Genomic DNA, 26011 nt, shown 5'->3' on the forward strand with positions numbered 1-26011 from the left:
TATATATTTTTTGAAAGCTAATAAACTTCTTCAATAGGTGTAAAAAGCATTTGAATTGAAACGGAGTTATTCTTCTTCATATTTCGATCTAACCGCTTACTTGGAAGCCGAAACTAGTTTTCGGGCGCTAAGGGCGGCTGGTCGATTTAAGCTTAAAAAAGGTAATAAAAAACGTAGCTACAGATTCTTAATTTCGTGTGCCGCTAAAAAAAGGTGTGCGCTAAGAGCACAGAAAAAGAGACTCTTCTAAAGCGAGTAGTTTTTTTTTTATTTTTAATTTTTGCCTGATCTTGGACGATCGAATTCCGGCCCGAGCGCGAAGCCGGCCCTACGGCTTCGCCTGTTTCGCTCTCTAACGCAACGAAAAATATCTTTACGCTTACCGAAGTGTATATTTTCTGAAAGCTAATGAAATTCTTCGGTAGGTATAAAAAGCATTTAAATTTAGACGAAATTGTTTTATTAGTTTACTTCATTTGCGCGATTCGCGGCAGCGGCACGAACTGGCCGCTTTCGGGTGGCAGGTTTTGCTTCTTAACAGACCGAAGGCTTGGTAAAAAGTTTTTCAGTATCAAATTTTTTGCCAGCCAAAAAGACTTTTCGTCCCGTGTAATAAGCACTTAAAACCGGACCCTTTTATATAAGTCAATATTTTGATCAAACTGTGTTCTTGGGTGACCCAACTTGCTGTCGACCCGGCTCACCATGGCGGTGAATTGCACTGCGCGCTTAAAAACGCCAGTGATAAGAAACTTTAATTTTTGTGTGCCGTGAGAAGAGTGTGTCTTGTACAAGTTCCGATGAATAGATTGCTCGAACGTTTATAAAACTCTTTTTTATTCGCATGTGAAAACGGGCCCTTGACTAGCTGCATCGGTGCGAAGCTCGGCACTCCTGAGTTGACATGTTGCTCCCATTGACTTAGCGAAAACGAATCTTAATCCCGCTAAAATATATATCTCCTGGAACCTAGAAAAAACAATGTTTTGCACATACAACTATGAAGACTCAAAATGGGCGAGGTGTATGAATGCCTTTGCTAAAGCCATGCATTTCATCAACACACGCTTGCTTCCAGTGCGCAGCCACCTGTCGGCCACAATACGAAGCTGCAGGACTGCTCCCATTCGTCGGCGGGAGAGGAGGAGGCCGTCGTGGGTTCACTTGGTCGGACCCGTAGAGCATTGCCGCCAGTCTTTGTTGAAGTAGGCGAACGGTGCGGTCGTGTTTTCCGTCCCTGTTTTTGCAGCAAACATGTCTGGAAGAGGCAAGGGCGGCAAGGGCCTGGGCAAGGGTGGTGCCAAGCGCCATCGCAAGGTTCTTCGCGATAACATCCAGGGGATCACCAAGCCTGCAATCCGTCGCCTAGCCCGCCGCGGTGGTGTCAAGCGCATTTCCGGCCTCATCTATGAAGAGACCCGCGGCGTCCTCAAGGTCTTCCTGGAGAACGTCATTCGCGATGCCGTCACCTACACCGAGCACGCCAAGAGGAAGACCGTGACGGCCATGGATGTGGTGTACGCGCTCAAGAGGCAAGGCCGTACCCTCTATGGTTTCGGTGGTTAACAGCCGTCTCGCCGTCGGACACACATCGAAAACGGCCCTTTTCAGGGCCAAACCAGTACCGATCTATCTTGGAAACGGGTTTTCATTCCAACGCCTCCCTCCCGTGTCTCTCTGTAATCCTGAAAACAAGCACTGCTTTGGGTGAGTGATTCCTCTTTTGTCATGAGTGTTGTTTTGCCGCGGGTCTCTACCATTTTGTGCGCCACAGCCGAGTGTACCAATCTTCTCAGGCAGCAGTCGAACATTCGTTGCCCTAGTACCTGCCATCGGCCATACCATGCTGAATACGCCGGTTCTCGTCCGATCACCGAAGCTAAGCAGCATCGGGCTCCGTCAGTACTTGGGAGGGTGACCACCTGGGAACACGGAGTGCTGATGGCATTTTTCTTTTTTTTTTTTTTTCTGCACTCTTGGAGGGTTGTGTCCTTTTGTACCAGTTCTTATATTTTCTGAAAGCTAATGAACTTCTCTAATAGGTGTAAAAATTATTTGAATTTAAACGGAGTTATTCTTCTTCATATTTTGATCTAACCACTTACTTGGAAGGCAAAACAAGTTTTCGGGCGCTCTGGGTGGATGGTCGATCTAAGTTTAACAAAGGTAATAATAAACGCAGATGCAGATTCTTAATTTTGTGTGCCGCTCAAAAAACGTGTGCGCTAAGAGCACAGAAAAAGAGACTCTTCTGAAGCGAGTAGTTCTTTTTATATTTAATTTTTGCCTGATCTTGGACGATCGAATCGCGGCTCGAGCGCGCGCCGGACTCTACAGCTTGACCTGTTTCACTCTCTAACGCAACGAAAAATATTTTTACGCATAGCGAAGTATATATTTTCCGAAAGCTAATGAACTTCTCTAATAGGTGTAAAAATTATTTGAATTTAAACGGAGTTATTCTTCTTCATATTTCGATCTGACCACTTACTTGGAAGGCAAAACAAGTTTTCGGGCGCTCTGGGTGGATGGTCGATCTAAGTTTAACAAAGGTAATAATAAACGCAGATGCAGATTCTTAATTTTGTGTGCCGCTCAAAAAACGTGTGCGCTAAGAGCACAGAAAAAGAGACTCTTCTGAAGCGAGTAGTTCTTTTTATATTTAATTTTTGCCTGATCTTGGACGATCGAATCGCGGCTCGAGCGCGCGCCGGACTCTACAGCTTGACCTGTTTCACTCTCTAACGCAACGAAAAATATTTTTACGCATGGCGAAGTATATATTTTCCGAAAGCTAATGAACTTCTCTAATAGGTGTAAAAATTATTTGAATTTAAACGTAGTTATTCTTCTTCATATTTCGATCTGACCACTTACTTGGAAGGCAAAACAAGTTTTCGGGCGCTCTGGGTGGATGGTCGATCTAAGTTTAACAAAGGTAATAATAAACGCAGATGCAGATTCTTAATTTTGTGTGCCGCTCAAAAAACGTGTGCGCTAAGAGCACAGAAAAAGAGACTCTTCTGAAGCGAGTAGTTCTTTTTATATTTAATTTTTGCCTGATCTTGGACGATCGAATCGCGGCTCGAGCGCGCGCCGGACTCTACAGCTTGACCTGTTTCACTCTCTAACGCAACGAAAAATATTTTTACGCATAGCGAAGTATATATTTTCCGAAAGCTAATGAACTTCTCTAATAGGTGTAAAAATTATTTGAATTTAAACGGAGTTATTCTTCTTCATATTTCGATCTGACCACTTACTTGGAAGGCAAAACAAGTTTTCGGGCGCTCTGGGTGAATGGTCGATCTAAGTTTAACAAAGGTAATAATAAACGCAGATGCAGATTCTTAATTTTGTGTGCCGCTCAAAAAACGTGTGCGCTAAGAGCACAGAAAAAGAGACTCTTCTGAAGCGAGTAGTTCTTTTTATATTTAATTTTTGCCTGATCTTGGACGATCGAATCGCGGCTCGAGCGCGCGCCGGACTCTACAGCTTGACCTGTTTCACTCTCTAACGCAACGAAAAATATTTTTACGCATAGCGAAGTATATATTTTCCGAAAGCTAATGAACTTCTCTAATAGGTGTAAAAAGTATTTGAATTTAAACGGAGTTATTCTTCTTCATATTTCGATCTAACCACTTACTTGGAAGGCAAAACAAGTTTTCGGGCGCTCTGGGTGGATGGTCGATTTAAGTTTAACAAAGGTAATAATAAACGCAGATGCAGATTCTTAATTTTGTGTGCCGCTAAAAAAACGTGTGCGCTAAGAGCACAGAAAAAGAGACTCTTCTGAAGCGAGTAGTTCTTTTTATATTTAATTTTTGCCTGATCTTGGACGATCGAATCGCGGCTCGAGCGCGCGCCGGACTCTACAGCTTGACATGTTTCACTCTCTAACGCAACGAAAAATATTTTTACGCATAGCGAAGTATATATTTTCCGAAAGCTAATGAACTTCTCTAATAGGTGTAAAAATTATTTGAATTTAAACGGAGTTATTCTTCTTCATATTTCGATCTGACCACTTACTTGGAAGGCAAAACAAGTTTTCGGGCGCTCTGGGTGGATGGTCGATCTAAGTTTAACAACGGTAATAATAAACGCAGATGCAGATTCTTAATTTTGTGTGCCGCTCAAAAAACGTGTGCGCTAAGAGCACAGAAAAAGAGACTCTTCTGAAGCGAGTAGTTCTTTTTATATTTAATTTTTGCCTGATCTTGGACGATCGAATCGCGGCTCGAGCGCGCGCCGGACTCTACAGCTTGACCTTTTTCACTCTCTAACGCAACGAAAAATATTTTTACGCATAGCGAAGTATATATTTTCCGAAAGCTAATGAACTTCTCTAATAGGTGTAAAAATTATTTGAATTTAAACGGAGTTATTCTTCTTCATATTTCGATCTGACCACTTACTTGGAAGGCAAAACAAGTTTTCGGGCGCTCTGGGTGGATGGTCGATTTAAGTTTAACAAAGGTAATAATAAACGCAGATGCAGATTCTTAATTTTGTGTGCCGCTCAAAAAACGTGTGCGCTAAGAGCACAGAAAAAGAGACTCTTCTGAAGCGAGTAGTTCTTTTTATATTTAATTTTTGCCTGATCTTGGACGATCGAATCGCGGCTCGAGCGCGCGCCGGACTCTACAGCTTGACCTGTTTCACTCTCTAACGCAACGAAAAATATTTTTACGCATAGCGAAGTATATATTTTCCGAAAGCTAATGAACTTCTCTAATAGGTGTAAAAATTATTTGAATTTAAACGTAGTTATTCTTCTTCATATTTCGATCTAACCACTTACTTGGAAGGCAAAACAAGTTTTCGGGCGCTCTGGGTGGATGGTCGATCTAAGTTTAACAAAGGTAATAATAAACGCAGATGCAGATTCTTAATTTTGTGTGCCGCTCAAAAAACGTGTGCGCTAAGAGCACAGAAAAAGAGACTCTTCTGAAGCGAGTAGTTCTTTTTATATTTAATTTTTGCCTGATCTTGGACGATCGAATCGCGGCTCGAGCGCGCGCCGGACTCTACAGCTTGACCTGTTTCACTCTCTAACGCAACGAAAAATATTTTTACGCATAGCGAAGTATATATTTTCCGAAAGCTAATGAACTTCTCTAATAGGTGTAAAAATTATTTGAATTTAAACGTAGTTATTCTTCTTCATATTTCGATCTAACCACTTACTTGGAAGGCAAAACAAGTTTTCGGGTGCTCTGGGTGGATGGTCGATTTAAGTTTAACAAAGGTAATAATAAACGCAGATGCAGATTCTTAATTTTGTGTGCCGCTCAAAAAACGTGTGCGCTAAAAGCACAGAAAAAGAGACTCTTCTGAAGCGAGTAGTTCTTTTTATATTTAATTTTTGCCTGATCTTGGACGATCGAATCGCGGCTCGAGCGCGCGCCGGACTCTACAGCTTGACCTGTTTCACTCTCTAACGCAACGAAAAATATTTTGACGCATAGCGAAGTATATATTTTCCGAAAGCTAATGAACTTCTCTAATAGGTGTAAAAATTATTTGAATTTAAACGTAGTTATTCTTCTTCATATTTCGATCTAACCACTTACTTGGAAGGCAAAACAAGTTTTCGGGCGCTCTGGGTGGATGGTCGATTTAAGTTTAACAAAGGTAATAATAAACGCAGATGCAGATTCTTAATTTTGTGTGCCGCTAAAAAAACGTGTGCGCTAAGAGCACAGAAAAAGAGACTCTTCTGAAGCGAGTAGTTCTTTTTATATTTAATTTTTGCCTGATCTTGGACGATCGAATCGCGGCTCGAGCGCGCGCCGGACTCTACAGCTTGACCTGTTTCACTCTCTAACGCAACGAAAAATATTTTTACGCATAGCGAAGTATATATTTTCCGAAAGCTAATGAACTTCTCTAATAGGTGTAAAAATTATTTGAATTTAAACGTAGTTATTCTTCTTCATATTTCGATCTAACCACTTACTTGGAAGCCAAAACAAGTTTTCGGGCGCTCTGGGTGGATGGTCGATTTAAGTTTAACAAAGGTAATAATAAACGCAGATGCAGATTCTTAATTTTGTGTGCCGCTCAAAAAACGTGTGCGCTAAGAGCACAGAAAAAGAGACTCTTCTGAAGCGAGTAGTTCTTTTTATATTTAATTTTTGCCTGATCTTGGACGATCGAATCGCGGCTCGAGCGCGCGCCGGACTCTACAGCTTGACATGTTTCACTCTCTAACGCAACGAAAAATATTTTTACGCATAGCGAAGTATATATTTTCCGAAAGCTAATGAACTTCTCTAATAGGTGTAAAAATTATTTGAATTTAAACGGAGTTATTCTTTTTCATATTTCGATCTGACCACTTACTTGGAAGGCAAAACAAGTTTTCGGGCGCTCTGGGTGGATGGTCGATCTAAGTTTAACAAAGGTAATAATAAACGCAGATGCAGATTCTTAATTTTGTGTGCCGCTCAAAAAACGTGTGCGCTAAGAGCACAGAAAAAAAGACTCTTCTGAAGCGAGTAGTTCTTTTTATATTTATTTTTGCCTGATCTTGGACGATCGAATCGCGGCTCGAGCGCGCGCCGGACTCTACAGCTTGACCTGTTTCACTCTCTAACGCAACGAAAAATATTTTTACGCATAGCGAAGTATATATTTTCCGAAAGCTAATGAACTTCTCTAATAGGTGTAAAAATTATTTGAATTTAAACGTAGTTATTCTTCTTCATATTTCGATCTAACCACTTACTTGGAAGGCAAAACAAGTTTTCGGGTGCTCTGGGTGGATGGTCGATTTAAGTTTAACAAAGGTAATAATAAACGCAGATGCAGATTCTTAATTTTGTGTGCCGCTCAAAAAACGTGTGCGCTAAGAGCACAGAAAAAGAGACTCTTCTGAAGCGAGTAGTTCTTTTTATATTTAATTTTTGCCTGATCTTGGACGATCGAATCGCGGCTCGAGCGCGCGCCGGACTCTACAGCTTGACCTGTTTCACTCTCTAACGCAACGAAAAATATTTTTACGCATAGCGAAGTATATATTTTCCGAAAGCTAATGAACTTCTCTAATAGGTGTAAAAATTATTTGAATTTAAACGGAGTTATTCTTCTTCATATTTCGATCTGACCACTTACTTGGAAGGCAAAACAAGTTTTCGGGCGCTCTGGGTGGATGGTCGATTTAAGTTTAACAAAGGTAATAATAAACGCAGATGCAGATTCTTAATTTTGTGTGCCGCTAAAAAACGTGTGCGCTAAGAGCACAAAAAAAGAGACTCTTCTGAAGCGAGTAGTTCTTTTTATATTTAATTTTTGCCTGATCTTGGACGATCGAATCGCGGCTCGAGCGCGCGCCGCGGACTCTACAGCTTGACCTGTTTCACTCTCTAACGCAACGAAAAATATTTTTACGCATAGCGAAGTATATATTTTCCGAAAGCTAATGAACTTCTCTAATAGGTGTAAAGATTATTTGAATTTAAACGTAGTTATTCTTCTTCATATTTCGATCTAACCACTTACTTGGAAGGCAAAACAAGTTTTCGGGCGCTCTGGGTGGATGGTCGATTTAAGTTTAACAAAGGTAATAATAAACGCAGATGCAGATTCTTAATTTTGTGTGCCGCTCAAAAAACGTGTGCGCTAAGAGCACAGAAAAAGAGACTCTTCTGAAGCGAGTAGTTCTTTTTATATTTAATTTTTGCCTGATCTTGGACGATCGAATCGCGGCTCGAGCGCGCGCCGGACTCTACAGCTTGACATGTTTCACTCTCTAACGCAACGAAAAATATTTTTACGCATAGCGAAGTATATATTTTCCGAAAGCTAATGAACTTCTCTAATAGGTGTAAAAATTATTTGAATTTAAACGGAGTTATTCTTCTTCATATTTCGATCTGACCACTTACTTGGAAGGCAAAACAAGTTTTCGGGCGCTCTGGGTGGATGGTCGATCTAAGTTTAACAAAGGTAATAATAAACGCAGATGCAGATTCTTAATTTTGTGTGCCGCTCAAAAAACGTGTGCGCTAAGAGCACAGAAAAAGAGACTCTTCTGAAGCGAGTAGTTCTTTTTATATTTAATTTTTGCCTGATCTTGGACGATCGAATCGCGGCTCGAGCGCGCGCCGGACTCTACAGCTTGACCTGTTTCACTCTCTAACGCAACGAAAAATATTTTTACGCATAGCGAAGTATATATTTTCCGAAAGCTAATGAACTTCTCTAATAGGTGTAAAAATTATTTGAATTTAAACGGAGTTATTCTTCTTCATATTTCGATCTGACCACTTACTTGGAAGGCAAAACAAGTTTTCGGGCGCTCTGGGTGGATGGTCGATCTAAGTTTAACAAAGGTAATAATAAACGCAGATGCAGATTCTTAATTTTGTGTGCCGCTCAAAAAACGTGTGCGCTAAGAGCACAGAAAAAGAGACTCTTCTGAAGCGAGTTGTTCTTTTTATATTTAATTTTTGCCTGATCTTGGACGATCGAATCGCGGCTCGAGCGCGCGCCGGACTCTACAGCTTGACCTGTTTCACTCTCTAACGCAACGAAAAATATTTTTACGCATAGCGAAGTATATATTTTCCGAAAGCTAATGAACTTCTCTAATAGGTGTAAAAATTATTTGAATTTAAACGGAGTTATTCTTCTTCATATTTCGATCTGACCACTTACTTGGAAGGCAAAACAAGTTTTCGGGCGCTCTGGGTGGATGGTCGATCTAAGTTTAACAAAGGTAATAATAAACGCAGATGCAGATTCTTAATTTTGTGTGCCGCTCAAAAAACGTGTGCGCTAAGAGCACAGAAAAAGAGACTCTTCTGAAGCGAGTAGTTCTTTTTATATTTAATTTTTGCCTGATCTTGGACGATCGAATCGCGGCTCGAGCGCGCGCCGGACTCTACAGCTTGACCTGTTTCACTCTCTAACGCAACGAAAAATATTTTTACGCATAGCGAAGTATATATTTTCCGAAAGCTAATGAACTTCTCTAATAGGTGTAAAAATTATTTGAATTTAAACGGAGTTATTCTTCTTCATATTTCGATCTAACCACTTACTTGGAAGGCAAAACAAGTTTTCGGGCGCTCTGGGTGGATGGTCGATTTAAGTTTAACAAAGGTAATAATAAACGCAGATGCAGATTCTTAATTTTGTGTGCCGCTAAAAAAACGTGTGCGCTAAGAGCACAGAAAAAGAGACTCTTCTGAAGCGAGTAGTTCTTTTTATATTTAATTTTTGCCTGATCTTGGACGATCGAATCGCGGCTCGAGCGCGCGCCGGACTCTACAGCTTGACATGTTTCACTCTCTAACGCAACGAAAAATATTTTTACGCATAGCGAAGTATATATTTTCCGAAAGCTAATGAACTTCTCTAATAGGTGTAAAAATTATTTGAATTTAAACGGAGTTATTCTTCTTCATATTTCGATCTGACCACTTACTTGGAAGGCAAAACAAGTTTTCGGGCGCTCTGGGTGGATGGTCGATCTAAGTTTAACAAAGGTAATAATAAACGCAGATGCAGATTCTTAATTTTGTGTGCCGCTCAAAAAACGTGTGCGCTAAGAGCACAGAAAAAGAGACTCTTCTGAAGCGAGTAGTTCTTTTTATATTTAATTTTTGCCTGATCTTGGACGATCGAATCGCGGCTCGAGCGCGCGCCGGACTCTACAGCTTGACCTGTTTCACTCTCTAACGCAACGAAAAATATTTTTACGCATAGCGAAGTATATATTTTCCGAAAGCTAATGAACTTCTCTAATAGGTGTAAAAATTATTTGAATTTAAACGGAGTTATTCTTCTTCATATTTCGATCTGACCACTTACTTGGAAGGCAAAACAAGTTTTCGGGCGCTCTGGGTGGATGGTCGATTTAAGTTTAACAAAGGTAATAATAAACGCAGATGCAGATTCTTAATTTTGTGTGCCGCTCAAAAAACGTGTGCGCTAAGAGCACAGAAAAAGAGACTCTTCTGAAGCGAGTAGTTCTTTTTATATTTAATTTTTGCCTGATCTTGGACGATCGAATCGCGGCTCGAGCGCGCGCCGGACTCTACAGCTTGACCTGTTTCACTCTCTAACGCAACGAAAAATATTTTTACGCATAGCGAAGTATATATTTTCCGAAAGCTAATGAACTTCTCTAATAGGTGTAAAAATTATTTGAATTTAAACGTAGTTATTCTTCTTCATATTTCGATCTAACCACTTACTTGGAAGGCAAAACAAGTTTTCGGGCGCTCTGGGTGGATGGTCGATCTAAGTTTAACAAAGGTAATAATAAACGCAGATGCAGATTCTTAATTTTGTGTGCCGCTCAAAAAACGTGTGCGCTAAGAGCACAGAAAAAGAGACTCTTCTGAAGCGAGTAGTTCTTTTTATATTTAATTTTTGCCTGATCTTGGACGATCGAATCGCGGCTCGAGCGCGCGCCGGACTCTACAGCTTGACCTGTTTCACTCTCTAACGCAACGAAAAATATTTTTACGCATAGCGAAGTATATATTTTCCGAAAGCTAATGAACTTCTCTAATAGGTGTAAAAATTATTTGAATTTAAACGTAGTTATTCTTCTTCATATTTCGATCTAACCACTTACTTGGAAGGCAAAACAAGTTTTCGGGTGCTCTGGGTGGATGGTCGATTTAAGTTTAACAAAGGTAATAATAAACGCAGATGCAGATTCTTAATTTTGTGTGCCGCTCAAAAAACGTGTGCGCTAAAAGCACAGAAAAAGAGACTCTTCTGAAGCGAGTAGTTCTTTTTATATTTAATTTTTGCCTGATCTTGGACGATCGAATCGCGGCTCGAGCGCGCGCCGGACTCTACAGCTTGACCTGTTTCACTCTCTAACGCAACGAAAAATATTTTGACGCATAGCGAAGTATATATTTTCCGAAAGCTAATGAACTTCTCTAATAGGTGTAAAAATTATTTGAATTTAAACGTAGTTATTCTTCTTCATATTTCGATCTAACCACTTACTTGGAAGGCAAAACAAGTTTTCGGGCGCTCTGGGTGGATGGTCGATTTAAGTTTAACAAAGGTAATAATAAACGCAGATGCAGATTCTTAATTTTGTGTGCCGCTAAAAAAACGTGTGCGCTAAGAGCACAGAAAAAGAGACTCTTCTGAAGCGAGTAGTTCTTTTTATATTTAATTTTTGCCTGATCTTGGACGATCGAATCGCGGCTCGAGCGCGCGCCGGACTCTACAGCTTGACCTGTTTCACTCTCTAACGCAACGAAAAATATTTTTACGCATAGCGAAGTATATATTTTCCGAAAGCTAATGAACTTCTCTAATAGGTGTAAAAATTATTTGAATTTAAACGTAGTTATTCTTCTTCATATTTCGATCTAACCACTTACTTGGAAGCCAAAACAAGTTTTCGGGCGCTCTGGGTGGATGGTCGATTTAAGTTTAACAAAGGTAATAATAAACGCAGATGCAGATTCTTAATTTTGTGTGCCGCTCAAAAAACGTGTGCGCTAAGAGCACAGAAAAAGAGACTCTTCTGAAGCGAGTAGTTCTTTTTATATTTAATTTTTGCCTGATCTTGGACGATCGAATCGCGGCTCGAGCGCGCGCCGGACTCTACAGCTTGACATGTTTCACTCTCTAACGCAACGAAAAATATTTTTACGCATAGCGAAGTATATATTTTCCGAAAGCTAATGAACTTCTCTAATAGGTGTAAAAATTATTTGAATTTAAACGGAGTTATTCTTTTTCATATTTCGATCTGACCACTTACTTGGAAGGCAAAACAAGTTTTCGGGCGCTCTGGGTGGATGGTCGATCTAAGTTTAACAAAGGTAATAATAAACGCAGATGCAGATTCTTAATTTTGTGTGCCGCTCAAAAAACGTGTGCGCTAAGAGCACAGAAAAAAAGACTCTTCTGAAGCGAGTAGTTCTTTTTATATTTATTTTTGCCTGATCTTGGACGATCGAATCGCGGCTCGAGCGCGCGCCGGACTCTACAGCTTGACCTGTTTCACTCTCTAACGCAACGAAAAATATTTTTACGCATAGCGAAGTATATATTTTCCGAAAGCTAATGAACTTCTCTAATAGGTGTAAAAATTATTTGAATTTAAACGGAGTTATTCTTCTTCATATTTCGATCTGACCACTTACTTGGAAGGCAAAACAAGTTTTCGGGCGCTCTGGGTGGATGGTCGATTTAAGTTTAACAAAGGTAATAATAAACGCAGATGCAGATTCTTAATTTTGTGTGCCGCTCAAAAAACGTGTGCGCTAAGAGCACAGAAAAAAAGACTCTTCTGAAGCGAGTAGTTCTTTTTATATTTATTTTTGCCTGATCTTGGACGATCGAATCGCGGCTCGAGCGCGCGCCGGACTCTACAGCTTGACCTGTTTCACTCTCTAACGCAACGAAAAATATTTTTACGCATAGCGAAGTATATATTTTCCGAAAGCTAATGAACTTCTCTAATTGGTGTAAAAATTATTTGAATTTAAACGTAGTTATTCTTCTTCATATTTCGATCTAACCACTTACTTGGAAGCCAAAACAAGTTTTCGGGCGCTCTGGGTGGATGGTCGATTTAAGTTTAACAAAGGTAATAATAAACGCAGATGCAGATTCTTAATTTTGTGTGCCGCTCAAAAAACGTGTGCGCTAAGAGCACAGAAAAAAAGACTCTTCTGAAGCGAGTAGTTCTTTTTATATTTATTTTTGCCTGATCTTGGACGATCGAATCGCGGCTCGAGCGCGCGCCGGACTCTACAGCTTGACCTGTTTCACTCTCTAACGCAACGAAAAATATTTTTACGCATAGCGAAGTATATATTTTCCGAAAGCTAATGAACTTCTCTAATAGGTGTAAAAATTATTTGAATTTAAACGGAGTTATTCTTCTTCATATTTCGATCTGACCACTTACTTGGAAGGCAAAACAAGTTTTCGGGCGCTCTGGGTGGATGGTCGATCTAAGTTTAACAAAGGTAATAATAAACGCAGATGCAGATTCTTAATTTTGTGTGCCGCTCAAAAAACGTGTGCGCTAAGAGCACAGAAAAAAAGACTCTTCTGAAGCGAGTAGTTCTTTTTATATTTATTTTTGCCTGATCTTGGACGATCGAATCGCGGCTCGAGCGCGCGCCGGACTCTACAGCTTGACCTGTTTCACTCTCTAACGCAACGAAAAATATTTTTACGCATAGCGAAGTATATATTTTCCGAAAGCTAATGAACTTCTCTAATAGGTGTAAAAATTATTTGAATTTAAACGTAGTTATTCTTCTTCATATTTCGATCTAACCACTTACTTGGAAGCCAAAACAAGTTTTCGGGCGCTCTGGGTGGATGGTCGATTTAAGTTTAACAAAGGTAATAATAAACGCAGATGCAGATTCTTAATTTTGTGTGCCGCTCAAAAAACGTGTGCGCTAAGAGCACAGAAAAAGAGACTCTTCTGAAGCGAGTAGTTCTTTTTATATTTAATTTTTGCCTGATCTTGGACGATCGAATCGCGGCTCGAGCGCGCGCCGGACTCTACAGCTTGACCTGTTTCACTCTCTAACGCAACGAAAAATATTTTTACGCATAGCGAAGTATATATTTTCCGAAAGCTAATGAACTTCTCTAATAGGTGTAAAAATTATTTGAATTTAAACGGAGTTATTCTTCTTCATATTTCGATCTGACCACTTACTTGGAAGGCAAAACAAGTTTTCGGGCGCTCTGGGTGGATGGTCGATTTAAGTTTAACAAAGGTAATAATAAACGCAGATGCAGATTCTTAATTTTGTGTGCCGCTAAAAAACGTGTGCGCTAAGAGCACAAAAAAAGAGACTCTTCTGAAGCGAGTAGTTCTTTTTATATTTAATTTTTGCCTGATCTTGGACGATCGAATCGCGGCTCGAGCGCGCGCCGCGGACTCTACAGCTTGACCTGTTTCACTCTCTAACGCAACGAAAAATATTTTTACGCATAGCGAAGTATATATTTTCCGAAAGCTAATGAACTTCTCTAATAGGTGTAAAAATTATTTGAATTTAAACGTAGTTATTCTTCTTCATATTTCGATCTAACCACTTACTTGGAAGGCAAAACAAGTTTTCGGGCGCTCTGGGTGGATGGTCGATTTAAGTTTAACAAAGGTAATAATAAACGCAGATGCAGATTCTTAATTTTGTGTGCCGCTCAAAAAACGTGTGCGCTAAGAGCACAGAAAAAGAGACTCTTCTGAAGCGAGTAGTTCTTTTTATATTTAATTTTTGCCTGATCTTGGACGATCGAATCGCGGCTCGAGCGCGCGCCGGACTCTACAGCTTGACATGTTTCACTCTCTAACGCAACGAAAAATATTTTTACGCATAGCGAAGTATATATTTTCCGAAAGCTAATGAACTTCTCTAATAGGTGTAAAAATTATTTGAATTTAAACGGAGTTATTCTTCTTCATATTTCGATCTGACCGCTTACTTGGAAGGCAAAACAAGTTTTCGGGCGCTCTGGGTGGATGGTCGATTTAAGTTTAACAAAGGTAATAATAAACGCAGATGCAGATTCTTAATTTTGTGTGCCGCTCAAAAAACGTGTGCGCTAAGAGCACAGAAAAAGAGACTCTTCTGAAGCGAGTAGTTCTTTTTATATTTAATTTTTGCCTGATCTTGGACGATCGAATCGCGGCTCGAGCGCGCGCCGGACTCTACAGCTTGACCTGTTTCACTCTCTAACGCAACGAAAAATATTTTTACGCATAGCGAAGTATATATTTTCCGAAAGCTAATGAACTTCTCTAATAGGTGTAAAAATTATTTGAATTTAAACGTAGTTATTCTTCTTCATATTTCGATCTAACCACTTACTTGGAAGGCAAAACAAGTTTTCGGGTGCTCTGGGTGGATGGTCGATTTAAGTTTAACAAAGGTAATAATAAACGCAGATGCAGATTCTTAATTTTGTGTGCCGCTCAAAAAACGTGTGCGCTAAGAGCACAGAAAAAGAGACTCTTCTGAAGCGAGTAGTTCTTTTTATATTTAATTTTTGCCTGATCTTGGACGATCGAATCGCGGCTCGAGCGCGCGCCGGACTCTACAGCTTGACCTGTTTCACTCTCTAACGCAACGAAAAATATTTTTACGCATAGCGAAGTATATATTTTCCGAAAGCTAATGAACTTCTCTAATAGGTGTAAAAATTATTTGAATTTAAACGTAGTTATTCTTCTTCATATTTCGATCTAACCACTTACTTGGAAGGCAAAACAAGTTTTCGGGCGCTCTGGGTGGATGGTCGATTTAAGTTTAACAAAGGTAATAATAAACGCAGATGCAGATTCTTAATTTTGTGTGCCGCTAAAAAACGTGTGCGCTAAGAGCACAGAAAAAGAGACTCTTCTGAAGCGAGTAGTTCTTTTTATATTTAATTTTTGCCTGATCTTGGACGATCGAATCGCGGCTCGAGCGCGCGCCGGACTCTACAGCTTGACCTGTTTCACTCTCTAACGCAACGAAAAATATTTTTACGCATAGCGAAGTATATATTTTCCGAAAGCTAATGAACTTCTCTAATAGGTGTAAAAATTATTTGAATTTAAACGTAGTTATTCTTCTTCATATTTCGATCTAACCACTTACTTGGAAGGCAAAACAAGTTTTCGGGTGCTCTGGGTGGATGGTCGATTTAAGTTTAACAAAGGTAATAATAAACGCAGATGCAGATTCTTAATTTTGTGTGCCGCTCAAAAAACGTGTGCGCTAAGAGCACAGAAAAAGAGACTCTTCTGAAGCGAGTAGTTCTTTTTATATTTAATTTTTGCCTGATCTTGGACGATCGAATCGCGGCTCGAGCGCGCGCCGGACTCTACAGCTTGACCTGTTTCACTCTCTAACGCAACGAAAAATATTTTTACGCATAGCGAAGTATATATTTTCCGAAAGCTAATGAACTTCTCTAATAGGTGTAAAAATTCTTTGAATTTAAACGTAGTTATTCTTCTTCATATTTCGATCTAACCACTTACTTGGAAGGCAAAACAAGTTTTCGGGCGCTCTGGGTGGATGGTCGATTTAAGTTTAACAAAGGTAATAATAAACGCAGATGCAGATTCTTAATTTTGTGTGCCGCTAAAAAAACGTGTGCGCTAAGAGCACAGAAAAAGAGACTCTTCTGAAGCGAGTAGTTCTTTTTATATTTAATTTTTGCCTGATCTTGGACGATCGAATCGCGGCTCGAGCGCGCGCCGGACTCTACAGCTTGACCTGTTTCACTCTCTAACGCAACGAAAAATATTTTTACGCATAGCGAAGTATATATTTTCCGAAAGCTAATGAACTTCTCTAATAGGTGTAAAAATTATTTGAATTTAAACGTAGTTATTCTTCTTCATATTTTGATCTAACCACTTACTTGGAAGGCAAAACAAGTTTTCGGGCGCTCTGGGTGGATGGTCGATTTAAGTTTAACAAAGGTAATAATAAACGCAGATGCAGATTCTTAATTTTGTGTGCCGCTCAAAAAACGTGTGCGCTAAGAGCACAGAAAAAGAGACTCTTCTGAAGCGAGTAGTTCTTTTTATATTTAATTTTTGCCTGATCTTGGACGATCGAATCGCGGCTCGAGCGCGCGCCGGACTCTACAGCTTGACCTGTTTCACTCTCTAACGCAACGAAAAATATTTTTACGCATAGCGAAGTATATATTTTCCGAAAGCTAATGAACTTCTCTAATAGGTGTAAAAATTATTTGAATTTAAACGTAGTTATTCTTCTTCATATTTCGATCTAACCACTTACTTGGAAGGCAAAACAAGTTTTCGGGCGCTCTGGGTGGATGGTCGATTTAAGTTTAACAAAGGTAATAATAAACGCAGATGCAGATTCTTAATTTTGTGTGCCGCTAAAAAAACGTGTGCGCTAAGAGCACAGAAAAAGAGACTCTTCTGAAGCGAGTAGTTCTTTTTATATTTAATTTTTGCCTGATCTTGGACGATCGAATCGCGGCTCGAGCGCGCGCCGGACTCTACAGCTTGACCTGTTTCACTCTCTAACGCAACGAAAAATATTTTTACGCATAGCGAAGTATATATTTTCCGAAAGCTAATGAACTTCTCTAATAGGTGTAAAAATTATTTGAATTTAAACGTAGTTATTCTTCTTCATATTTTGATCTAACCACTTACTTGGAAGGCAAAACAAGTTTTCGGGCGCTCTGGGTGGATGGTCGATTTAAGTTTAACAAAGGTAATAATAAACGCAGATGCAGATTCTTAATTTTGTGTGCCGCTCAAAAAACGTGTGCGCTAAGAGCACAGAAAAAGAGACTCTTCTGAAGCGAGTAGTTCTTTTTATATTTAATTTTTGCCTGATCTTGGACGATCGAATCGCGGCTCGAGCGCGCGCCGGACTCTACAGCTTGACCTGTTTCACTCTCTAACGCAACGAAAAATATTTTTACGCATAGCGAAGTATATATTTTCCGAAAGCTAATGAACTTCTCTAATAGGTGTAAAAATTATTTGAATTTAAACGTAGTTATTCTTCTTCATATTTCGATCTAACCACTTACTTGGAAGGCAAAACAAGTTTTCGGGCGCTCTGGGTGGATGGTCGATTTAAGTTTAACAAAGGTAATAATAAACGCAGATGCAGATTCTTAATTTTGTGTGCCGCTAAAAAAACGTGTGCGCTAAGAGCACAGAAAAAGAGACTCTTCTGAAGCGAGTAGTTCTTTTTATATTTAATTTTTGCCTGATCTTGGACGATCGAATCGCGGCTCGAGCGCGCGCCGGACTCTACAGCTTGACCTGTTTCACTCTCTAACGCAACGAAAAATATTTTTACGCATAGCGAAGTATATATTTTCCGAAAGCTAATGAACTTCTCTAATAGGTGTAAAAATTATTTGAATTTAAACGTAGTTATTCTTCTTCATATTTCGATCTAACCTCTTACTTGGAAGGCAAAACAAGTTTTCGGGCGCTCTGGGTGGATGGTCGATTTAAGTTTAACAAAGGTAATAATAAACGCAGATGCAGATTCTTAATTTTGTGTGCCGCTCAAAAAACGTGTGCGCTAAGAGCACAGAAAAAGAGACTCTTCTGAAGCGAGTAGTTCTTTTTATATTTAATTTTTGCCTGATCTTGGACGATCGAATCGCGGCTCGAGCGCGCGCCGGACTCTACAGCTTGACCTGTTTCACTCTCTAACGCAACGAAAAATATTTTTACGCATAGCGAAGTATATATTTTCCGAAAGCTAATGAACTTCTCTAATAGGTGTAAAAATTATTTGAATTTAAACGTAGTTATTCTTCTTCATATATCGATCTAACCACTTACTTGGAAGGCAAAACAAGTTTTCGGGCGCTCTGGGTGGATGGTCGATTTAAGTTTAACAAAGGTAATAATAAACGCAGATGCAGATTCTTAATTTTGTGTGCCGCTCAAAAAACGTGTGAGCTAAGAGCACAGAAAAAGAGACTCTTCTGAAGCGAGTAGTTCTTTTTATATTTAATTTTTGCCTGATCTTGGACGATCGAATCGCGGCTCGAGCGCGCGCCGGACTCTACAGCTTGACATGTTTCACTCTCTAACGCAACGAAAAATATTTTTACGCATAGCGAAGTATATATTTTCCGAAAGCTAATGAACTTCTCTAATAGGTGTAAAAATATTTTGAATTTAAACGGAGTTATTCTTCTTCATATTTCGATCTGACCACTTACTTGGAAGGCAAAACAAGTTTTCGGGCGCTCTGGGTGGATGGTCGATCTAAGTTTAACAAAGGTAATAATAAACGCAGATGCAGATTCTTAATTTTGTGTGCCGCTCAAAAAACGTGTGCGCTAAAAGCACAGAAAAAGAGACTCTTCTGAAGCGAGTAGTTCTTTTTATATTTAATTTTTGCCTGATCTTGGACGATCGAATCGCGGCTCGAGCGCGCGCCGGACTCTACAGCTTGACCTGTTTCACTCTCTAACGCAACGAAAAATATTTTTACGCATAGCGAAGTATATATTTTCCGAAAGCTAATGAACTTCTCTAATAGGTGTAAAAATTATTTGAATTTAAACGTAGTTATTCTTCTTCATATTTCGATCTAACCACTTACTTGGAAGGCAAAACAAGTTTTCGGGTGCTCTGGGTGGATGGTCGATTTAAGTTTAACAAAGGTAATAATAAACGCAGATGCAGATTCTTAATTTTGTGTGCCGCTCAAAAAACGTGTGCGCTAAGAGCACAGAAAAAGAGACTCTTCTGAAGCGAGTAGTTCTTTTTATATTTAATTTTTGCCTGATCTTGGACGATCGAATCGCGGCTCGAGCGCGCGCCGGACTCTACAGCTTGACCTGTTTCACTCTCTAACGCAACGAAAAATATTTTTACGCATAGCGAAGTATATATTTTCCGAAAGCTAATGAACTTCTCTAATAGGTGTAAAAATTATTTGAATTTAAACGTAGTTATTCTTCTTCATATTTCGATCTGACCACTTACTTGGAAGGCAAAACAAGTTTTCGGGCGCTCTGGGTGGATGGTCGATTTAAGTTTAACAAAGGTAATAATAAACGCAGATGCAGATTCTTAATTTTGTGTGCCGCTCAAAAAACGTGTGCGCTAAGAGCACAGAAAAAGAGACTCTTCTGAAGCGAGTAGTTCTTTTTATATTTAATTTTTGCCTGATCTTGGACGATCGAATCGCGGCTCGAGCGCGCGCCGGACTCTACAGCTTGACATGTTTCACTCTCTAACGCAACGAAAAATATTTTTACGCATAGCGAAGTATATATTTTCCGAAAGCTAATGAACTTCTCTAATAGGTGTAAAAATTATTTGAATTTAAACGGAGTTATTCTTCTTCATATTTCGATCTGACCACTTACTTGGAAGGCAAAACAAGTTTTCGGGCGCTCTGGGTGGATGGTCGATTTAAGTTTAACAAAGGTAATAATAAACGCAGATGCAGATTCTTAATTTTGTGTGCCGCTAAAAAACGTGTGCGCTAAGAGCACAAAAAAAGAGACTCTTCTGAAGCGAGTAGTTCTTTTTATATTTAATTTTTGCCTGATCTTGGACGATCGAATCGCGGCTCGAGCGCGCGCCGCGGACTCTACAGCTTGACCTGTTTCACTCTCTAACGCAACAAAAAATATTTTTACGCATAGCGAAGTATATATTTTCCGAAAGCTAATGAACTTCTCTAATAGGTGTAAAAATTATTTGAATTTAAACGTAGTTATTCTTCTTCATATTTCGATCTAACCACTTACTTGGAAGGCAAAACAAGTTTTCGGGCGCTCTGGGTGGATGGTCGATTTAAGTTTAACAAAGGTAATAATAAACGCAGATGCAGATTCTTAATTTTGTGTGCCGCTCAAAAAACGTGTGCGCTAAGAGCACAGAAAAAGAGACTCTTCTGAAGCGAGTAGTTCTTTTTATATTTAATTTTTGCCTGATCTTGGACGATCGAATCGCGGCTCGAGCGCGCGCCGGACTCTACAGCTTGACATGTTTCACTCTCTAACGGCGCGAAAAATATTTTTACGCATAGCGAAGTATATATTTTCCGAAAGCTAATGAACTTCTCTAATAGGTGTAAAAATTATTTGAATTTTAACGGAGTTATTCTTCTTCATATTTCGATCTGACCACTTACTTGGAAGGCAAAACAAGTTTTCGGGCGCTCTGGGTGGATGGTCGATCTAAGTTTAACAAAGGTAATAATAAACGCAGATGCAGATTCTTAATTTTGTGTGCCGCTCAAAAAACGTGTGCGCTAAGAGCACAGAAAAAGAGACTCTTCTGAAGCGAGTAGTTCTTTTTATATTTAATTTTTGCCTGATCTTGGACGATCGAATCGCGGCTCGAGCGCGCGCCGGACTCTACAGCTTGACCTGTTTCACTCTCTAACGCAACGAAAAATATTTTTACGCATAGCGAAGTATATATTTTCCGAAAGCTAATGAACTTCTCTAATAGGTGTAAAAATTATTTGAATTTAAACGGAGTTATTCTTCTTCATATTTCGATCTGACCACTTACTTGGAAGGCAAAACAAGTTTTCGGGCGCTCTGGGTGGATGGTCGATTTAAGTTTAACAAAGGTAATAATAAACGCAGATGCAGATTCTTAATTTTGTGTGCCGCTAAAAAACGTGTGCGCTAAGAGCACAAAAAAAGAGACTCTTCTGAAGCGAGTAGTTCTTTTTATATTTAATTTTTGCCTGATCTTGGACGATCGAATCGCGGCTCGAGCGCGCGCCGGACTCTACAGCTTGACCTGTTTCACTCTCTAACGCAACGAAAAATATTTTTACGCATAGCGAAGTATATATTTTCCGAAAGCTAATGAACTTCTCTAATAGGTGTAAAAATTATTTGAATTTAAACAGAGTTATTTTTCTTCATATTTCGATCTAACCTCTTACTTGGAAGCCAAAACTAGTTTTCAAGCGGTCAGGGCGGCTGGTCGATTTAAGTTTAAAAGAGGTAATAATAAACGTAGATACAGATTCTTAATTTCGTGTGCCGCAAAAAAAAAGGTGTGCGCTAAGAGGACAGAAAAAAAGACTGTTCTAAAGCGAGTAGTTTTTTTTATTTTCGCCTGATCTTAGGCGATCGAATCGCGGCTCGAGCGTGAAGCGGGCCTCCACGACTTCACGAGTACCACACACAAAGATAAAATGCTGCTAACAGGGGAACAAACAATAATATAACACCAAGTATGCCTCGTGCACATTGAAAAAGAGCAGGAATCAGCTTACCGAGGCTGGAACAGAGAGGTGGCGAGAGACACGGGAGCTGCATGCCACGCAAGTGCATATCCCCCGATATGCAAACGAATTATGGCCCTGATGAGGGCCGTTTTGTTATTCGCTCTGGATATCCAGGAGAAGACCTATTTCTTGGAGGAAGCCTTCTTTGCAGCCGGCTTCTTGGCAGGGGTCTTTTTTGCTGCCTTGGGTTTCTTGGGGCTCTTGGGTGCTGCAGCCTTCTTCTCTGCCTTTGGCTTTTTCGGCTTGGCCGACTTGGGCTTGGCCGACTTGGCCCTCTTTGCGGGCGACTTCTTGGCAGTCCCGGGCTTCTTCTTCCTGGCCGCACCGGCAGTTGCCGAGGCTGGGCGCTTCTTTGCAGCACCAGCCTCCTTTTTGGGCTTCCTAGCAGCAGGTGAGGGCTTGTCGGACTTGGCTGACAGCTTGAACGATCCGGTAGCTCCCTTGCCCTTGGTCTGCACCAATGCTCCCGCAGCCACGGCAGACTTGAGATACTTGCGGATGAAAGGAGACAGCTTCTCGACGTCCACCTTGTAGTTGGCAGACATGTATTTCTTGATGGCTTGTAGAGATGAACCACCACGTTCCTTAAGCGCACTGATGGATGCTGTCACCATTGCGGACACCTTGGGATGCGTTGGCACGGCCTTTGCCTTTCCCTTGGACACTTTCGTGGAAGCCTTTTTGGGGCTCTTAAGGGCAGCGGGGGCCGCGACCCCAGCAGGAGCGGACACTTCTTCGGACATGACCCACTCTAATCGTAAGCAGAGAGAGACTGAAAAAAAACCGTCTAGAACAAGCGCTCATTGGCCGAGAGAGGCGAGCGCGAACCTCCGGGAGAAGCCCTTCGAAGGTGACGAATGTTTGTAACCATGCCGTTTCTAAAATAACAAAGTTTGGAGTCTAATTTTTGCTCGATTCTGTGCTCTAATATAGGTTCCACATTATCCTCACAAGTCTGAGTTACTTCGATCGAGAAAAATTATTTTACGGAGCCAAGCGCATAGGCCCTCGCAAGAAAGTCGCCCAAAACAGCATCCAAGAATGAACAAGCGCGCTGATTGGACGAGAGGCGAGCGCGGCCCACTGGAGAAGGTAACGAATGTTTATAACCGTGCCGTTTCTAAAATAACAAGGTTGGGAGTCTAATTTTTGCTCGATTCTGTGCTCTAACGTTGGTTCCACATTATCCCCACAAGTTTAGATCACTTCAATCGTGAAATATTGTCCTAGCGAGCCACGTGCGCTGTCCCTCGCAAGAAACTTGCCCAAAACAGCATCCAGAATGAACAAGCTCTCTGATTGGCCGAGAGGCCTTGTCGGGAAGGAAGTTTCGCCACTCGCGCTGAGGCAGTTGGTCGTCAGGAGTCGAGGTGTGTTGCTGTTTGCTAGCTCTCTCGTTTTATTGTCCCAACGTTTCGGAATGGCCCGTACGAAGCAGACCGCCCGCAAGAGCACGGGAGGAAAAGCACCGCGCAAGCAGCTGGCTACGAAGGCCGCCCGGAAGAGTGCTCCTGCAACCGGTGGAGTCAAGAAGCCGCATCGCTACAGGCCGGGCACGGTCGCGCTGCGTGAGATTCGTCGTTACCAGAAGTCGACTGAGCTGCTCATCCGCAAGCTGCCCTTCCAGAGGCTAGTGCGGGAGATCGCGCAAGATTTCAAGACGGACCTCCGCTTCCAGAGCTCGGCTGTAATGGCCCTGCAGGAGGCCAGCGAGGCCTACTTGGTCGGTCTCTTCGAAGACACCAACCTCTGTGCCATCCACGCCAAGCGGGTAACCATCATGCCTAAGGACATCCAGCTGGCTCGTCGCATCCGCGGTGAACGCGCTTAATGTCGCTTCTTTGGAAGCGGCAGGCAACGCCACAAAAACGGCCCTCTTCAGGGCCACATCAGACATGCTTTTCGGACATGTGTAAAGCGACGTCCTCCCGTGTCTCAATCTCCGATGCTGACTTGTTCCAAGTGCAGGAGTTCAAAAGCTGTGAGTACTTTCTATTTATTCTCCCATTTTGAACTAGTTTGCATTGTGCCAAGTGCTCCGTTCGCAGTTGCTTCCAACGATTCCTTCATGTGTTCCTTGTTTTCTAAAGTGTTGTTGAATGAAATAAATAAAGAAGAAAAAAACCTTTCCCGAGACATTACAGGGTTCATTTTCTAGCAATCAGCGAATATCACGATTATAGATTCGACCAACAAAAACCCGTGGAGTAATTATCTGTTTTTGAGGGATGTCCACAACATTTATTGCCCTCTGCCGGTTTCGGGGAAATGCTGCTCCGATTGTTGACTCTCGTAGAAAGAGCTTCAAATCCTCTCAAAGCGAGGCAGTGCAGCGGTGGTTTTACGAGTTCAAATAACAAGCAATGCTGGCCTTTGCGCCCGACAGCAAGTCTTGTTCGGGCAATTCGCACACGTGAAAGAATTTGGCATTAAACGCAGCGTAAATATTATGCATGGGAGAATGCCTAAGAGTGGCATTCAAGGCCTGTAGGTGATGAAAGAGAAACACTGTCGGCATTGCACAAAAAGGAAATTTAAATGCACATACCCGAGTGTTTAGAGACACGGAAGACTAGCGCACGGAAATGAGTATCCTGTACTCAAGTCATGAGTGGTCCTGAAAAGGACCGTTTTTCTGTAGCGGATGCCGCGGGATGGTTTAGGCCTTCTTCTCGGTCTTCTTGGGAAGGAGGACGGCCTGGATGTTGGGCAGGACACCTCCTTGCGCGATGGTAACGACGGACAGCAGCTTGTTGAGCTCTTCGTCGTTGCGAATGGCCAGCTGCAGGTGTCGAGGGATGATCCTAGTTTTCTTGTTGTCCCTGGCCGCGTTTCCTGCCAGCTCGAGCACTTCGGCAGCCAGGTACTCGAGTACGGCCGCCAAGTAGACGGGGGCACCGGCACCTACTCGCTCCGCGTAGTTGCCCTTTCGCAGTAGTCGGTGGATCCTTCCCACGGGAAACTGGAGCCCCGCGCGGCTGGAACGGGTCTTGCTCTTGCCCTTTGCCTTGCCTCCTTTTCCGCGCCCAGACATCTTGGTGGAGGTGAGAAGTGGACAACCGAACAAACCAACGAACACTGAGTGAGTGAGGGAGTCAGCGCATCGAGAAGCAGAAAATCAAAGGAAGTGCCAGTCCTCTCCGCTTGGGGGGCGCTGCAAGAGCGCGTTTTCGCCTTGCACTGCCTCTGCTTCATAGCACTCCTCTCCCAAAACCCTCTCCCAAAAAATTGTAGTTTCAAACTGCTTGCTCATTGGTTCGCGCAGCAACCAATCGCGAAGCGTTATTTTGGGCGTACTCCAATCACAGCGCACTGTTTCCCGCGCTCTAGAATGCTGGCCAATCGGAGCACATTTTTCAGAATGCTGTGAAAACCTATAAAAAGAGCAAAGAAAACTGGCTTTGCTTCTTGACCGGTACGTTCTTGGCGCCGGACTTGTTTGACAGCCTCTCTCTCGCGTTTTCCGTCTGCTTTTTGGCTTTTAGTTTTATTTTTCTTTCCTGCCTTCAGCGGGGAGGACTCTTTGTACAAGTTCTAACTGATAGCTCCTCTTGGAACGCGCGCGCTGGGCCACCCCTTGCGTGGGCCCCCTGACCCACTTAACACTTTTAGACTGTATTGGTTATCCTTTCTTTCTCTGGCTTCCCTTCTTGTCGGGTGCGTCCTTCGCGCACGACTTGATTGACAGCCTCTCTCTCGCGTTCTTTGTCTGCTTTTAGCTTTTATTTTTTGATCTCTTCTTTCCTGCCTCGCAGCAGGGACTGCTCTTTGTGCAAATCCTAACTGATAGCTTCCCTCCGGCGTTTTGTTTTTCTATTCTTTATTCTCGCCAGGTCTGCCCCTCGCGCGGGGCCCCTTCTGCTTTGGCAAAACAGTCTCCCCGCGCGCTGTCCCGCTCTGGCGCCGTGCCATTTTTCTTATTTATGTTGATTCTTCTCTCGCGGGAAAGGAGTAACCTTACTGAGTCCGGGTTTCGAATAATAAATTCGGAATTCTTTTTTTTCCTTTTAATGGGCAGGAACTAACCTCGCCCAGCCGTGAAAAGTTTTCGAATGATAGATTCGGAAGCTAGTAAACCCTAGGCATGCTAAGGGTCAGGCATTTTCAGAAAATGCCATACAAGTAATTTCTACCTTTGCGTTTGGTGAGCCACGCGTTAAATCGCGTGGGTCACTCAGCCAAACACAGGCAAAGAATGTCATTCCGTAGCACTCTGCGGAATGTCCCTTATGCATACAATAGGCTCGACCGCCCCTGTTGAG

At 41.6% G+C, this 26011-nt stretch overlaps 4 protein-coding genes and 1 non-coding gene across 5 annotated transcripts; 3 read left to right on the forward strand and 2 right to left on the reverse strand.

Moving 5' to 3' along the window:
- Positions 1 to 920: 920 nt before the first annotated feature.
- On the forward strand, positions 921 to 1621 carry LOC121836273 (histone H4). Its single transcript, XM_042291134.1, has one exon. It carries the CDS (start codon positions 1255 to 1257, stop codon positions 1564 to 1566), a length of 312 nt encoding a protein of 103 aa, XP_042147068.1. The 5' UTR covers positions 921 to 1254; the 3' UTR covers positions 1567 to 1621.
- A 207-nt stretch (positions 1622 to 1828) lies between these two features.
- Positions 1829 to 1947, forward strand: LOC120839062. Its single transcript, XR_005715238.1, has one exon. It is a non-coding gene; the product is annotated as a 5S ribosomal RNA (ribosomal RNA).
- A 19904-nt stretch (positions 1948 to 21851) lies between these two features.
- On the reverse strand, positions 21852 to 22713 carry LOC120837191 (histone H1-III-like). Its single transcript, XM_040206426.2, has one exon. The coding sequence runs from the start codon at positions 22490 to 22492 to the stop codon at positions 21872 to 21874; it is 621 nt and encodes a 206-aa protein (XP_040062360.2). The 5' UTR covers positions 22493 to 22713; the 3' UTR covers positions 21852 to 21871.
- A 27-nt stretch (positions 22714 to 22740) lies between these two features.
- On the forward strand, positions 22741 to 24018 carry LOC120847628 (histone H3-like). Its single transcript, XM_040219491.3, has one exon. It carries the CDS (start codon positions 23032 to 23034, stop codon positions 23578 to 23580), a length of 549 nt encoding a protein of 182 aa, XP_040075425.2. The 5' UTR covers positions 22741 to 23031; the 3' UTR covers positions 23581 to 24018.
- A 317-nt stretch (positions 24019 to 24335) lies between these two features.
- Positions 24336 to 24935, reverse strand: LOC121045972 (histone H2A-like). The gene has a single exon (XM_040499490.2). The coding sequence runs from the start codon at positions 24781 to 24783 to the stop codon at positions 24409 to 24411; it is 375 nt and encodes a 124-aa protein (XP_040355424.1). The 5' UTR covers positions 24784 to 24935; the 3' UTR covers positions 24336 to 24408.
- Positions 24936 to 26011: the final 1076 nt, after the last annotated feature.

The sequence above is a fragment of the Ixodes scapularis genome, unplaced genomic scaffold (assembly GCF_016920785.2).
Source record: "Ixodes scapularis isolate PalLabHiFi unplaced genomic scaffold, ASM1692078v2 PGA_scaffold22__2_contigs__length_789307, whole genome shotgun sequence".
Taxonomy (NCBI): Eukaryota; Metazoa; Arthropoda; class Arachnida; order Ixodida; family Ixodidae; genus Ixodes; species Ixodes scapularis.